Source organism: Panthera tigris, chromosome B2 (genome assembly GCF_018350195.1).
Source record: "Panthera tigris isolate Pti1 chromosome B2, P.tigris_Pti1_mat1.1, whole genome shotgun sequence".
Taxonomy (NCBI): Eukaryota; Metazoa; Chordata; class Mammalia; order Carnivora; family Felidae; genus Panthera; species Panthera tigris.
This window is the reverse complement of record NC_056664.1, coordinates 5,171,226-5,185,681: the sequence shown is the minus strand read 5'-3', so window position 1 is coordinate 5,185,681 and position 14,456 is coordinate 5,171,226. Positions and strand designations below refer to the sequence as shown.

Below are 14,456 nucleotides of genomic sequence, written 5' to 3'. Positions count from 1 at the left end.
TGGCCACGCGGGGGGAGGGCGGGCGGCGGCAGGGGCGGGAGCGGATATAACAGCGCTTGCGCGCACGGTCACAAGCAGGGTCGGAACCTCAGAGCGCGAGTGTCTGACGGCTTGGCAGCCGGAGCCCGCGACGCCGGACCCGGAGCGCACAGTGGGCGGGGAAGACGGAGATTTCTTCGCCCTGCTCGCCCTTGGTGTTTTGCGAACACATCGGGGCTCCCGGCTCTTGCAAGGCTCATTCGTGTGCGGTGCCCAGAAGCAGGAACGGTCCACGATGAACCGCTTGACACAGCACCTGCTGGAGCTGTTGAAGACGATGGGCAGTGGTCGCGATTTTGATAGAGTTTTGAAAAAGGTATTGGAGTCAAAGCCTCGGCTTCTAACGGAAGTACGATGCTTGGGGCGGGTTGCGCTGAAAATTAGTAGCTCTCGCTAGGTTCTGTTGGACGCCCCGGTAAATTCAGCAATGATGATTACTACTGTTATGGAGAGCCATTATGTGCTGGGTCAAGTGCATAGTTTATTTCATCTAAATGTACATAAATACAGGTCTTCATTGATTTCCGATTGGGCTACGTCCAGATAAACCCATTGTAAATTGAAAATATGGCATGTCCAAAGTGCATTCAGTATACCTAGCCTACATAGCTTACTTAGCCTAGCCTATTTTAAATTTGCTCAGATCACTTCTTAGCCTGCAGTTGGGCAAAACCGTCTAACACACAGCCTGTTTCGTGAGAAGTGTTGAATATCTTATGTAGTTTATTGAGCTCTGTACTGAAAGTGAAAAACGGAATGGTTGTATGGGTACAGAGTAATTTTAAGTATAGTTGCTTACCGTCCTGATGGAGGGCCTGACTGGGAGCTTCCTGCCACTGCCTAGCGTCAGGAGAGCATGGTCCTGCATGCATGTAGCTAGCCTGGGAAAAGATCGAAACTCAAAATTCGAAGTCGTCTCTATTGAGTGTGTATCGCTTTCACGCCATCGTAAAATTGAAAAATCCTAAGTCAAACCATCGTAAGTCGGGGACTGTTTGAATGATTATCACTTGTTCTGGAGACACAGTTGCTCGGTGTCAGAGCTAGAAAGGACTTTAAAGTTCAACCCTTGAACAAACAAATGCCTGTAGTGCTCTGGGGGGGAAAGTAATCTATAGTTACCATGCACTTGCAGCCTAGAGCGTTTGATAGTAAAAACTTGCAGTCAGGGAGGAAGGACAAGTTCTGGTGGAGTGGCCCTACAGAGTTAGGCAGGCTAGCCCCTGTCCCCTTTGCCACATGAACAGACTAGCCCAGATTCCTAGTTCTCGCGGTCTGTGTAGAAATCCTGTTCCATAGGAGTCATTTATAAATAAGCATGAATAACAGAAGCCCTTGGTTATGTCAGATTTGCAAGACACTTAACAACCTAAGAACTTTTAGGTTTTTTTCTGAATATTTTAAAGCATGCATGCCTGTTTTCCTTCTGATTAGGAAAGAGTTTGGGGACATTTGGAAATAGGTCACTTAAAAGTGGAGTTTAAACACACCAACTGCATTCATTGGAAGAATGTGGTGCATTAGACCAAGGTCTTCCTCCTGGAAACAACACCTGGGCTGTATTTTCAACATGTAAATAACTTTCCCTAATTATCTGTAAGGGCTTTTGTGAAAAACATAGGAAAGAATAATTAGGCAAAAGTATTTAATGTTTGCAAATAGCAAACACGATAAAATAACAAACACAATACACTACTTTATAATTAACCCTTTGAGAGATCTCTTATGCAAAGAAAGAAGTATTGGACTCGGGGGGAAGTTTGAATTCCTTAAAAATTCTGGAGCCATTTTCATTGTTAACCTTTTGGATGTGTGTCCTCTCATGATAATCTTGTCATGGGTTGGATTTGCCTTTGAGTGTCTGATTCAAATTCTCTTAAACTTCGTGTGTGCCTGCCTGAGTCGGCACTGGTGGTAACTTGCCTTCCAAGAAGATATGCCTGTTCAACCAGATGTATAGAGTTTCTCAGATGTTGCAGTTTAAAGTTGGGTAGTGATACCAATTATTCTAGACCCAGCACTGTCCAACAGAGATACAGTGCAAGATACAAGTGCAAGCCACATGCATCATTTTATATGTATAAAATTATAAAACAAAAAGAAAGAAATAAAATTAATTTTAGTAATATATTTTAAGCAACTCATTATATCCAAGATAGTGTTTTAGTATGTTATCAATACAAAAGAGTATTATTTTGGGGGGACTTCATCTTTGAAGTGCGGTGTGAATTTTACTCTCAGAGCACATCTCAATTCATACTGACGATGTCTCAAGTGCTCAATATGGAGTTGTGGATAGTGACTGTCATACTAACTGCACAGGTCAATACCATTGTAGGTGCTCTGTATTAATTTGATCTAAAATAGGATTTGTGGTTGTTTTGTGTGGGCAGAGTTGCTAGGGCTAACATATATATTTATGCAGGGGGCGCCTAGGTGGCTCAGTAGGTTAAGCGTCAGGCTTCTCACGGTTTGTGAGTTGGAGCCCCGTGTTGGGCTCTGTGCTGACAGCTCAGAGCCTGGAGCCTGCTTCGGGTTCTGGGTCTCCCTCTCTCTCTGCCCTTCCCCTGCTCATGCTCCGTCTCTCTCTCTCTCTCTCTCTCTCTCTCTCTCTCTCTCTAATAATTAACATTAAAAAAAAAAATCCCCCAGTCCAAATGTCAATAGTGCTGATGTCGAAAAACCTTTTTAATCACTCACTTTGTGCTGGGTTAAAACTAGATAAATTGCTACTCTCTCGTTCCAGGTTTGCACTGAATTTTGAACCGGTTGTTCAGATCAGACTTCCACATGTCATGGTATAAGACAGAATGTGGTCTCTAAGTCTCTACTAACAATTATTTATATTCTCTTTGTTAAAATAACCAGTGTGTTTTCTGTTGCGTCCCTGGACCTTGGCTGACAAAAGTATTTTATGTCAAATAGTTGTCCCTTTGGTTAAACATGACACCAGAGATTTTTCAAGGCAAGGATGCTCATTCTTAAGCATTTAATGCAAACGCCTTGTTAAAACTAAATTGGAGTAAGGATGCATATGATCTTTCAGACACGCCTGTGTGCTTACTTCACTGCTTTTGCAAAGATGAAGAGGGATGATGTTTCTTAATATTAACAAGCATGAGAAGTGGTGGTGCAGTATCAGTGCTCTCCATCTGTCCCTTGCCCCGTTCCCACAGTGGCCCCACAGGTGTTCCATAGGAATCATTTATAAATAAGCATGAAAAACAGAAGCCCTGGGTTCTACCCGATTAGCTAACTACCCCAAGAAAGAGAAACACCTCATCCAAAGAGAGTTGCGTTTTTTTTTTTTTCTTGATTATATGGTAAGAAAATTCTGTCCTAACCTTTGATTCTTTTAATGATTTTTTTAAAAGCCAATGAATTAAATAGAAGAACACTTGAAAATTTGGCTGATAATATGCCAAGGGGAGTTTTGGTTTTTGGACAGATATTGTACCCCAGCATATAGAATCTGCTAAAGGATGGTGACTTTCTGTTCTTCCCAAAATGACCTATTGAAGAAGGCACCTTCCTATCAGTCCTGGTACAGATGTCAACCTTGTGCATGAGATCTTACATTGGAGCTTCTTTATTTTAGCCTGTTCTAAAAACAAAAAAAAACACCTCTGGTTTATTGATGTTTATAGATACCCACAAAACCTATCTTTTGTAAAATACCGATAGAGAAGAACCAACACTGAAAGTCCTGCTCTTGCTATAAGATCACTTTAAAATCAGTCGACAAACCGAGTACTGTGAGATGATGAAGAACTACCAACCACAGTTCCTTGCCTTCTAGGAGTTTATCATCCAGGAGAGGAGAAAAGTGGCATCTAGGGAAGTACCAGTCCCATCAACCGTCCCTGAGAAACAAGAGTCCCATGAATAAAAAAGTTCAGGAAACATTGATGGTGGATCCCCCCACTTTTTTCAGTGTATGTATTTTAATGTTTATTTTTGACAAGAGAGCACAAGCAGGGGAGGGGCAGAGAGTGAGGAGGACCAAGGATCTGAAGTGGGCTCTATGCTTGACAGGGATGAGCCTGGTGGGGGCTTGAACTCACCAACCACGAGATCATGACCCCAGCTGAAGTCGGATGCTCAACCGACTGAGCCACCCAGGTGCCCCATATCCTCCCCTTTTTAAAAAAAAATTGCAGCAAAATATACATGACATAAAATTTGTCATCTTAGCCACTTTAAAGTGTACAATTCAGTATTAATTGCATTCACATTGTTGTGCAGCCATTAACCACCATCGACCTAAATGTCTAACCATAGGGGAACTGGTGAAAGAAATCCCTTATAGCTCTATGTAAAGAAGGCACATTTTAAAAAATGACTTCTTATCATAGGAGCATGTCATTAAATGATGCGTATGACTTTATAAAATTAGAAATTGTTATATTTATTTACAATAATAGCATTTACTATGTGTCTGGCACTGTGCATTTCACTAATTTAAACTCTTTATGGCAAGAGATACAATAAATGTCGAAATCCAGGGCACCTGAGTGGCTAGCTCAGTTGGTTAAGCATCTGACTCTTGATCTCGGTGTCATGGGTTCAAACCTGGTGTTGGGTTCCTGGCTGGGTGTAGAACCTCCTTTAAAAAAAAAAGTGCATTAAGGAATCTACTCCTGAAGTCATTGTTGCACTATATGGTAACTCACTTGGATGTAAATTAAAAAAAAGAATAAGGGGCGCCTGGGTGGCTCAGTCGGTTGAGCGTCCGACTTCAGCTCAGGTCACGATCTCGCAGTCCGTGAGTTCGAGCCCCGCGTCGGGCTCTGGGCTGACAGCTCAGAGCCTGGAGCCTGCTTCCGATTCTGTGTCTCCCTCTCTCTCTGCCCCTCCCCCGTTCATGCTCTGTCTCTCTCTGTCTCAAAAATAAATAAAAAACCTTTAAAAAAATTAAAAAAAAAAGAATAAATAAATAAGTCAAACTACAACTATCTGGAAAAGAATTAAGAAAAGTAGTCAGCCAGTAAGCATGAAAGACTGTTCAGCAGCACCCATAACTGGCTAATGGCAAACTTAAACCATGAGACACTGTGTTATTTTGCCCATCATATTGTAAAAAGAGCAATTATGAGTAATAATATGCATTCCTGAGGATGAATTAGGGAATGAGGCACTCTTACTCAGTGGTTTTGAAAAGTAATCTGGCAGATTGGTTAAAAATTTACATAACCTTTTACCCAGCTACCTAATTCTGGTAATCTGTCTTCCGCAAATAAAAGCATCTTTGTTTGTAATGGTAAAAAATATTCAAAGAACATATATCAAGCAATACTTTAATAAATCTAATATAGTCAAATACTAGGGAATCCCACAAAGCAAATAAAGAAGATTTCTGTGATATGAGCTACAAGCATGACTAATTCTACCAGGAAGAGAAAAATGAAAGTTGCAAAGTAATGTGTATCATGTGATCCCGCCTTTGTAATTTTTTTTTTTTAATTTTTTTTTTCAACGTTTTTTATTTATTTTTGGGACAGAGAGAGACAGAGCATGAACGGGGGAGGGGCAGAGAGAGAGGGAGACACAGAATCGGAAACAGGCTCCAGGCTCCGAGCCATCAGCCCAGAGCCTGACGCGGGGCTCGAACTCACGGACCTCGAGATCGTGACCTGGCTGAAGTCGGACGCTTAACCGACTGCGCCACCCAGGCGCCCCTCGCCTTTGTAATTTTATACAAAGAAAGGAAAAAAGCCTTCTATGTGCATATATGTTTGAAAAAGTCTAGAGAATGATATTGCATGATACATGGCACTGAAGGGGTGGGAGGTAGGAAAATGCATCTCTACACCGTTTATTCATATGAAATGATCGTTGCAGTTAAAAATCTAATAAAGGGGAGGAACGTGGCAATTTAGATGGCTCAGAGATAGAATTTAAGGAGTCAAGATACAATTAGTGAAATCATGGGCTCAAGTCAAGAGTTCATCCTCCTGGCAGTGCTGTGACTGTCATCCCCGTTTTATACATGAGAAAGTCGAAGCTTACCTTTTCTAAGCCCTTACGGCTAGTAATTGGGATCTTAACCCACGTGTCTGCCCCAAAGCCCATGCCATTAACTCTATTATAGTGCCTAACTTTAGAGAACCTGTCCTCTAACCTTCTGAGGGAAACTGAAAGCCAGTGTGGCCTTTGGTGGTCTCATGAGGCCGGGTGATTAGATGACCCTAAGACTCGGGTGGGCGGTGCAGAGTAAGAGCCAGCAAAGGGACTGTGTCACTCCACAGAGGAGGAGGAAACCCAGGAGAAGGTGGACGTGGGAGTTCAGGAAAGGCCAGGAAAAGGTTTGGATGTCTCGACATGCTGAGAGGTCAGGTAAACAAAGGCCTGAAAAATATCCACTGAATTTAGTCATGGGGTCATTCAGTGAATGAGTTTAGTAATTGGAGAATTCTAAGTTCCAATCGGGCGATTTTAAGAAAAATCCATGTGAAACTATACAAACCGATTTGGGGTTTCACAGTTGTGTTCGGGTCCCAACTTTACCAAGGATGAGAACTGAAATGTCTTGATCCCCCATGATATGCCGGGCCGTGTTCCAATTGCTTAATTTGAATGTTATCCTGCTCTCGACCACAGTTAAGGATCTTGCCTCAGCCTGGCTCCAGAGCTGATGCTCTTGCCTATTGATCTAAAGCCACCCGTGCGATTAAACTGCTAAAACACACATTATAAAACCCAAGTGCTGGGCGGCTACAGCACACGGTTGAGCCACAGTACTTCTGTAGCATATGCCCTCTTAGGGGCCCTTACCGTAACTGGCCTGTTTGCCGCTGTGCCTCCCGCCTCCTTACTCTTCCCTCCTTTCCTGCTTTTATGAAGGTACATTTATACGTTGTCCTCAGACACTTCCTTCTGGTATCTGCACTGCGTCACATACGAAATCCGCAATGTCTGTCATCAGGACAACTTGCTTGAAAACAACCTCTTTCACAAATACATAAACTTCCCATTCACTGACCTCCTCTGTTCTCGGTGCTTTTGTGTGTTAAGCGCGGTCTTTCGTATTCAGCGTCCTTTCGTGGCTGACTCGCGTGGTTACATACACAGATTTTTCTCAGGCCACGTGCCACACTCCTTTAGGCCCGTGGCAGACACCCTCACTGAGCCAGAGACACACACGTCTTCATTCATTAGCAGAGGCAGGGTGGTGAGCGGCACAGCGATCACCAGCAATCACAATGATGACTGTGGACCAGGACCAGGACCAGGATGACCGGAAACGTCAAGGCCTAAGGAGAGCTCTGGGGTTCGCACGGAGTTTCCTGTTGGGGGCCATCTCCTTCGTGCTGATTATCAGGCATTCCTTCTCACTGCCTTTCCTGAAAAGGTAAGGGAGGAACGGGGGAGACGGTTATCGGCGATGGAATCGGAGCCTGGGTGTTCGGGGTGAGGAAGGAGGGTGCCGTGGCGGCAGGAGCCATGGGAACTCGTGTGAACGCGTGAGGAACCGAGGAGAGGCAGTCCGCTGCAGGCCGTGCAGAAAAGGGACGGGTGATCGTATGTGTGCACACGTACGTAATTTTTCCTATAAACCGAGGAGCCCACGTGTTGGACTGGGCTGAGCCGTAAAGGTTCTTGCCATCGTACCGCGGTGGCCCGGAGAATGGAATATATCTGGGTGCTTCTCAGCATTGTTGGTTTTGGCCTCACTGCATCGTAACAGGCGTGGCAGCTATCCTTCCGCGTGACACCCGACGCATCAGGACCCAGTTGCCCGCAGCAGTCCAGGTGAGCCGTGAAGGGAGGTGATTCTGCAGAGGAGTTAAACCTGAGATGTGGGAGTCCGATGAAAACAACAGGACCCACTTCAGAGATCTGGGCGGGTGGAAACAATGTGTGCAGCGTCGCGGAGTGTGGTCTCGAACCCAAAGTTAGCCGTAGTTAATAACCGAATAAACAAGCGTGTCCCCTATAACCCGTATCTTGACTGAGACCAAGATCATTTATGCTCTCCTTTTTAACAGGCTTCTCCTCATACCCCCCTTCCTCATCAGAGAGAGGTTAGCTCTCCGTGGGCCTCTTCCCCAACAAGACTATCGATTAGCTTTGGGGGCTGGCTCGGACAACCCTTTGTTAGCTTCCAGTGGCTTAATTCCTTTATTTTACCCAGGGAGACGACAGAGGGCGACACATAAAAGCATTTCTTTTGCAGGATCAGGCTGATGGGAACAAAATTCTCTCTACTCCAATGTGTATTTTAAACCACTCGTGTGTACCAGTGTGTCCTTTGGCCTTTCAAGTTGGGGGAAAGAAAAACAGTCAAAAACTGTATTCTGCAGTAGAAAGTCAAGCTGACATTTGCATGGCCTCCTGTCACCCCCGCCGAAGTCAGATAATCACTAACTGATCTCTACTCAACACGCGACGCCTTCACATGGCACCCAACTGCCTTCAGTTCTCTTCCCCTGAACTGTCTGGCTTGTTCCCCATCTTCACTTGGCTCACTCCTCCCTGTCCCTCAGGAGGCCTTTCCTAATGTCTGTTCTCTAAAAACATACTCCATAAAAGTTAGATGCCCTTCAAGCAACCTGTACTCTCTTTTCCAGGAACCCTCCCACTGCAGTGGTCTGCGTACGGTCTCTTCCTTTAGGTTGCGAACCCCTTACGAGGAGGGATTTGATTTCATTTGTCTTTACGTTGTCAGTGCTTAACATACTCGTGTAAATGCCCGAATGAGGGCAGTTTACACGTTGGTCCTGTTCGATGTGTAGTTTACGAGGACATCTTGTGGCTACATCATTTTTCGTGTGGATAGACTTGATCCTGTCTAACATGATTTGCCATTGACTTACCTGTTATGCAAAACATGACATGATATTGTTTAGGATGGTTTATATTGTGTGGCTGTGTTTGTTTTACCTCAGGGCCTAGTTCTCCAGGGGAAAAACAACAGCAAAATCACTATAGTTGTGGTTTGTGAAACTCCAAAGCGTCTTCCTGGTGGGAGCTGTTAAAGGCCACTGCAAATCCAGAGACATTATAGTGTCTAGGGAGACTTGAAGATTGACAGACCTAGATCTAAATTTCAGGTCTGTCCCATCACGGGTGACCCCAACAACAAACCACCATGAACTTCAGTTGCCTACTTAAAGGGGCAGTGGAAACTACCCCTTCCTTATTACATAGTATTTAAGTGTTTGGCACAGAGCCTAGCATAGGAAAATGCTCAGTTGAGATAGCGGTTATCTAGAACCTAATCATTTAATGCTCGAGACACGCCACACCCCCAAATACAACAGATACACCAAATACTCATCTGTATTCTGCCTGAACACCTCTAGCAACAGCAAAAATGACCATTGCTAAATGTAGCACATCCCATTCACAGCTCAGTTCCAATTTCTCAGTCTTATACTATGACGTTTTTCCTAGTAATTTAACTAGGATATAAAAAACATATTTCTATTATTTTTCCAAAAGCTTTTTTTTTTTTAAATTTTTTGACAGCGTGCATGTGAGTGGAGGGGGGGGGGTGCAGTGGGCAGAGAGAGGGGGAGAGAGGATCCAAAGCAGGCTCTGTGCTGACAGTAGAGAGCCCCATATGGGGCTTAACTCACAAACCATGAGATCATGACCTGGGCTGAAGCCAGATGCTCAACCAACTGAGCCACCCCAGGGTCCCCAAAACTTTCCTTTTGAAAGATTTTAATATAAAAATTGTAATTCATTATTTCCCTTTTTATCTTTTATGTACTTATTTTTCTTTATAATACCATAAATGGGGCAGGATCTTAAAAGTAGCAGTTTAACTTCTGGATTCTGTGAAACTTTGTATAGTAAAATGGGTTTATGGTATAAGTTTGCGAATTCTAGACACTCAGTGAATTACTGAATTTCTTCCAGTCTATTCAAATTATTTTAAACTATTCATTACAAAGTCATTATAAAAGTTACTCTCTGCAAAAACTAGGGAACGTCCAAATGAAACCTATCGTGGGTTAACAGATCACAGGGACCAGCTAGCTTTCTTGGTCTAAAATTCTATGGAGACATTGAGATGTCAGGTTGTAATACATAAGGCTGGAAAGCTTAGAATATTTGATTTCTGCAGTGAAGATTAACAAAAACTACTGTCTTTCCCCTAAATATTCCTTTTTCTTCAAAAATAATTTATATATGAGGGGCACCTGGGTGGCTCAGTCGGTTAAACATCTCTGATTCCAGCTCAGGTCATCTTATGTTTTGTGGATTCGAGCCCCACGTCGGGCTTTGTGCTGACAGCTCAGAGCCTGGAGCCTGCTTCAGATTCTGTCTGTGTCTCCCTCTCTTTCTCTGCCTCTCCCCTGCTCATGCTCTGTCTCTCTCTCAAAAATAAGTAAACGTTAAAAAAGATTAAAACAATTTATATTTGGGGTAATTTCTATCAGAGAGAGATTGGCAACTTATTTGAATTTCTGCCCAACTGTTTTGGGGTGACTTAGTTTAAGATTTTAAGTAATCTCTACACCCAATGTGGGGCTCAAACTTACAACCCCGAGATCAAGAGTCACACGCTCCACCAACTGAGCCAGTCACGAGGCCCTGGGGTGAGTCAGTTTAATCGGACGATAATTCTTGATGGGCTGTTTGGGCTTTCCTAATACCAAAGCATGTTCAAAATTCTTTTTTTCTTTTACATTTAGGTGACTCTGGTCTCTGCTACCCCTGGGAAACTGATTTGTGAAATGAGAGTAGAAGACGACCATGCCAATAAGTACGGCACTCTGCATGGTGGCATGATCGCCACCTTAGTGGATAACATATCAACATTGGCTCTGGTGTCCACAGAAAGGGGAGCACCAGGAGTCAGTGTCGATATGAACATAACGTATGTATCCAAACTGTACTACAAATACCTTTTTAGAATGTGAAAACTCATTTCAAACAATGAGACTACGTACAATTGTAACATGAATAAAACTGGAGGTGCCCCGAGCTCATCATGCTTAAGGGCAAGTATAGCTGTGCCCAGAATATCCCAGAGCCTTAGAATCTAGAATTGGAGCAACTGATTTCCAAATGCAGTATGTATGTATCCGGAGGAAAGGGGTAATGACCTAAACATTCAAAGAAGCAAACATTTGGCTTCTGTTATGTTATGGGGAAAAAACTCCCGGCTTGTAACCATTGCACAAAGTCCTGAAAAGTGCCACCTGTACAAAGGTCTTAGGAGGGTTGTTATTGAGTGCGTATAGAGAAAAGCCTGAATAAAAGTCAGAGTTGGATAAACCTTCATAAAGTATCCATCGCCATTGCCTTGTACCAGAGTGAACACAAAATGGCCAGTTTTGCAATCCTGTATCTCTCCCTGCAGCTGCCACCAGGCTCCATGGGTATAAACTGTGTGGTCAGGAAGCAACACCCCAGATGTCAGGCTGTCACTCACTCTGGTGAAAATGCCTGCAGGGGTCAGGCGTTTCCAAATGTAAAAGATCTAGTTCCAGTTTTAACCAGTACTGGTGCCAGTCTGGTCACTAGAATGCAGGGCGTGGGGGTTTTGTTTCAGTATGACTGCTTTTTCCACCTACACAACAGAAGAATGATTTTTACTGGGGGCACCCGAAAGCCAATGTTATACAACATGAGGGCAGTGGAAATAACGTTATCAGATTTGTAGACAATCTAAATCTTTTATTAGGCTCACTTCAGAAAATTCAGCCCGCGTCTACTGTGGAAATAAATGGAGGGTGCCATTCACAGGTCACAGGACAAGGGCAAACGGTCTTGAAATTAAGATCCACGGAAAGAACAGTTTCCGTTCGTTGTACTGCCGAGCAGGCTGGGCGGTCCTTACCTTACTCCGTGAGTGGGGGTGGGACCCGCTGATGATTCTACTTGGCCTTGGGTGCCTCTGCCCAGAGCACGGATGCCCCAACCTGGCACCTCGGGATCTTGTGAGATCCTACTGCTGCTATCGTCAGCCTAAAGATTCTTTAGGAAGTCAGACAGCTTCCATCAAGAACTGCCGGAGCTTCAAAAACTGACCCACCTGAGCAGAAAGAGTCTCAAAGGTTTACTGTCGATATTTCATAAAGAAACAACAACTTATGAATATATACGGCTCATCACCAGCATTCTAAGAAGTTCGCATTAATTAATTCCTTATAGTTCTCACATTAGATCGTTTTAAGTGCCGTAAAGTGCAGAATTTACTCAAGTGCAGTTGAGTGAATTCTAAATATTGATAGAAGATAGAGTAGGCCCCTCTTACCCATGGGGATATGTTCCAAGACCCCAGTGGGTGCCTGAATCCACAGGTGGTACCGAACCCTATACATACACACGCGTGATAAAATTTACTTATAAACTACGCACAGTAAGATTAACAAGGATAATGATAATATAGAACAAGCGTGATATAGTATGTGAACGTGGTCTCTCAAACTACCTTCTTGTACTGTACTCACCATTCTAGTGAGGATGGGAGAGGATGAGACACCCAGAGCAGCAGACGCAGTGAGGGAAAGACGTAGGCAGGGACGCAGCGTTAGGCCACTGTTGACCTTCTGACAGATCAGGAGGATCATCTAATGCTTTATGGACCACAGGTCACCCAAGCTATGGAAAGTCAAACTGCAGGTGAGGGGGAACCTACTGTGTAGACAGACACCAGGAACACTTCACCCAGGACGTTCCCAAATAAAGATGAAAGAGGAAACTTGAAGAAGGGGGGGGGGCTTCTCATATTTATGGGAAAAGAAACTCGTGGGGATATGAAATGGGGAAGATGAACTTGGTCAAGACCAGCCATTCAAATCTGACAGGACAGAAAGCTTACGGATACCATTCTTAAACTCTTGTAGAAAGAAAATAAGCAACATCTAAGGGACGCACACAACTTCCCGTTTTAAAAAATGTTAAGGTGCACCTGAGTGGCTCAGTTGGTTGAGTATCCAGCTTCAGCTCAGGTCACGATCTCAGTTTGTGAGTTCTGCTGTCAGAGCAGAGCCCACCTCGGATCCTCTGCGCCCCTCTCTGCCCCTCCCCTGCTCATGTTTGCTCTTTCAAAAATAAATACAGAATTAAAAAAAAAAAAAAAATTTTTAACATTTATTTTTGAGACAGAGAGAGCATGAACAGGGGAGGGTCAGAGAAAGAGGGAGACACAGAATCTGAAACAGGCTCCAGGCTCTGAGCTGTCAGCAGAGCCCGACGCGGGGCTCGAACCCACGGACCATAAGATCATGACCTGAGCCGAAGTCAGATGCTTAACCGACTGAGCCGCCCAGGCAGCCCAATAAATACAGAATTTTAATAAAAAATTATTTGCTGTTAACTATATTTGTTTCCCTTCAAGGTACATGGCACCGGCTAAAATAGGAGAAGATATAGTGATAACAGCCCATGTTCTGAAGGAAGGAAAAACACTTGCATTTACCTCCGTGGATGTGATGAAGAAGGCCACGGGAAAATTAGTAGCACAAGGCAGACACACAAAACACCTGGGAAACCAGAACACCACCGGCCTAAAGAAATCCAACAGCGAACACCAAGTGTAAATTTGACTTGAACAGATGTAACTTTCAAAATAAATTAGCACAACCAGAAGTGGTGAAGAAATCTTTTCTTTGGAGAAAATGACATAGTGAGATGCTTTTCATCTTAAACCTGTTCAGTCTGTAATCTATGTATGGTAATTGGGTGAAAACATTCTTAGCTGAAAGGGTCTCTGAAAACTTAGGTAAAGCAAAGAAGCTAGCAAGGACATTTTGAAATGAGATTACTTTTTTTTTTAATGTTTATTCATTTTTGAGAGACAGAGACAGAGCAGGAGTGGGGGAGGGGCAGAGAGAGGGGGAGACACAGAATCCAAAGCAGGCTCCAGGCTCTGAGCTGTCAGCACAAAGCCTGACATGGGGCTTGAACTCACAGACTGCGAGATCGTGACCTGAGCTGAAGTCAGACACTCAACTGAGCCACCCAGGCGTCCCGAAATGAGATTACTTTTAAACTAAAGTCCAATACTAAGCTATTTTAAGCACTTAGGGAAATATAAATGCTTAATCTGTGAATTTATGTCCTTCTCAGCTTTTAAAATAACTGCTACATTTTTTTAAAACCCAATTTCAAGATTATGGAACTTCAAAATTAATGAAACATAGCTCATATTGGAAAATAAAATAGATTGAGCTGTATAGCCTAAAATAGTCCTCAACGAAGTCTGAGGCAAAGCACATTAGTGACATAGGAAATAGTCCGACGGATGTGCTGTTTTTCTCTGATGGAGAATTTATTGAGGTGCCTGGGTGACTCAGTCGAGCGTCCAACTCTTGATTTCGGCTCAGGTCAAGATCTCGTGGTTCGGGAGTTTGAGCCCTGCATTGGGCTTCAAGCTGATAGTGCAGAGCCTGCTTGGGATTCTCTGCCCCTGCCCCCCCCCCCCCCCCCCCCCCCCCCCCCCCGCCTTCCCCCGA

The 14,456-nt window shown here is 43.9% G+C and overlaps 1 protein-coding gene across 2 annotated transcripts; it reads left to right on the top strand.

Moving 5' to 3' along the window:
* The first annotated feature begins 12 nt into the window (after positions 1–12).
* On the top strand, positions 13–13,590 carry ACOT13 (acyl-CoA thioesterase 13). Of its 2 annotated transcripts, XM_042985601.1 has the most exons (4): positions 270–355; positions 3,839–3,974; positions 10,686–10,870; positions 13,340–13,590. In XM_042985601.1, exons 2-4 carry the CDS (start codon positions 3,921–3,923, stop codon positions 13,539–13,541), a joined length of 441 nt encoding a protein of 146 aa, XP_042841535.1. In that variant the 5' UTR covers positions 270–355; positions 3,839–3,920; the 3' UTR covers positions 13,542–13,590. The 2 variants fall into 2 exon arrangements, with proteins under 2 accessions (XP_007074481.1, XP_042841535.1); XM_007074419.2 differs by lacking the exon at positions 3,839–3,974 and having other exon boundaries at positions 13–355.
* The last annotated feature ends 866 nt before the right edge of the window (positions 13,591–14,456 follow it).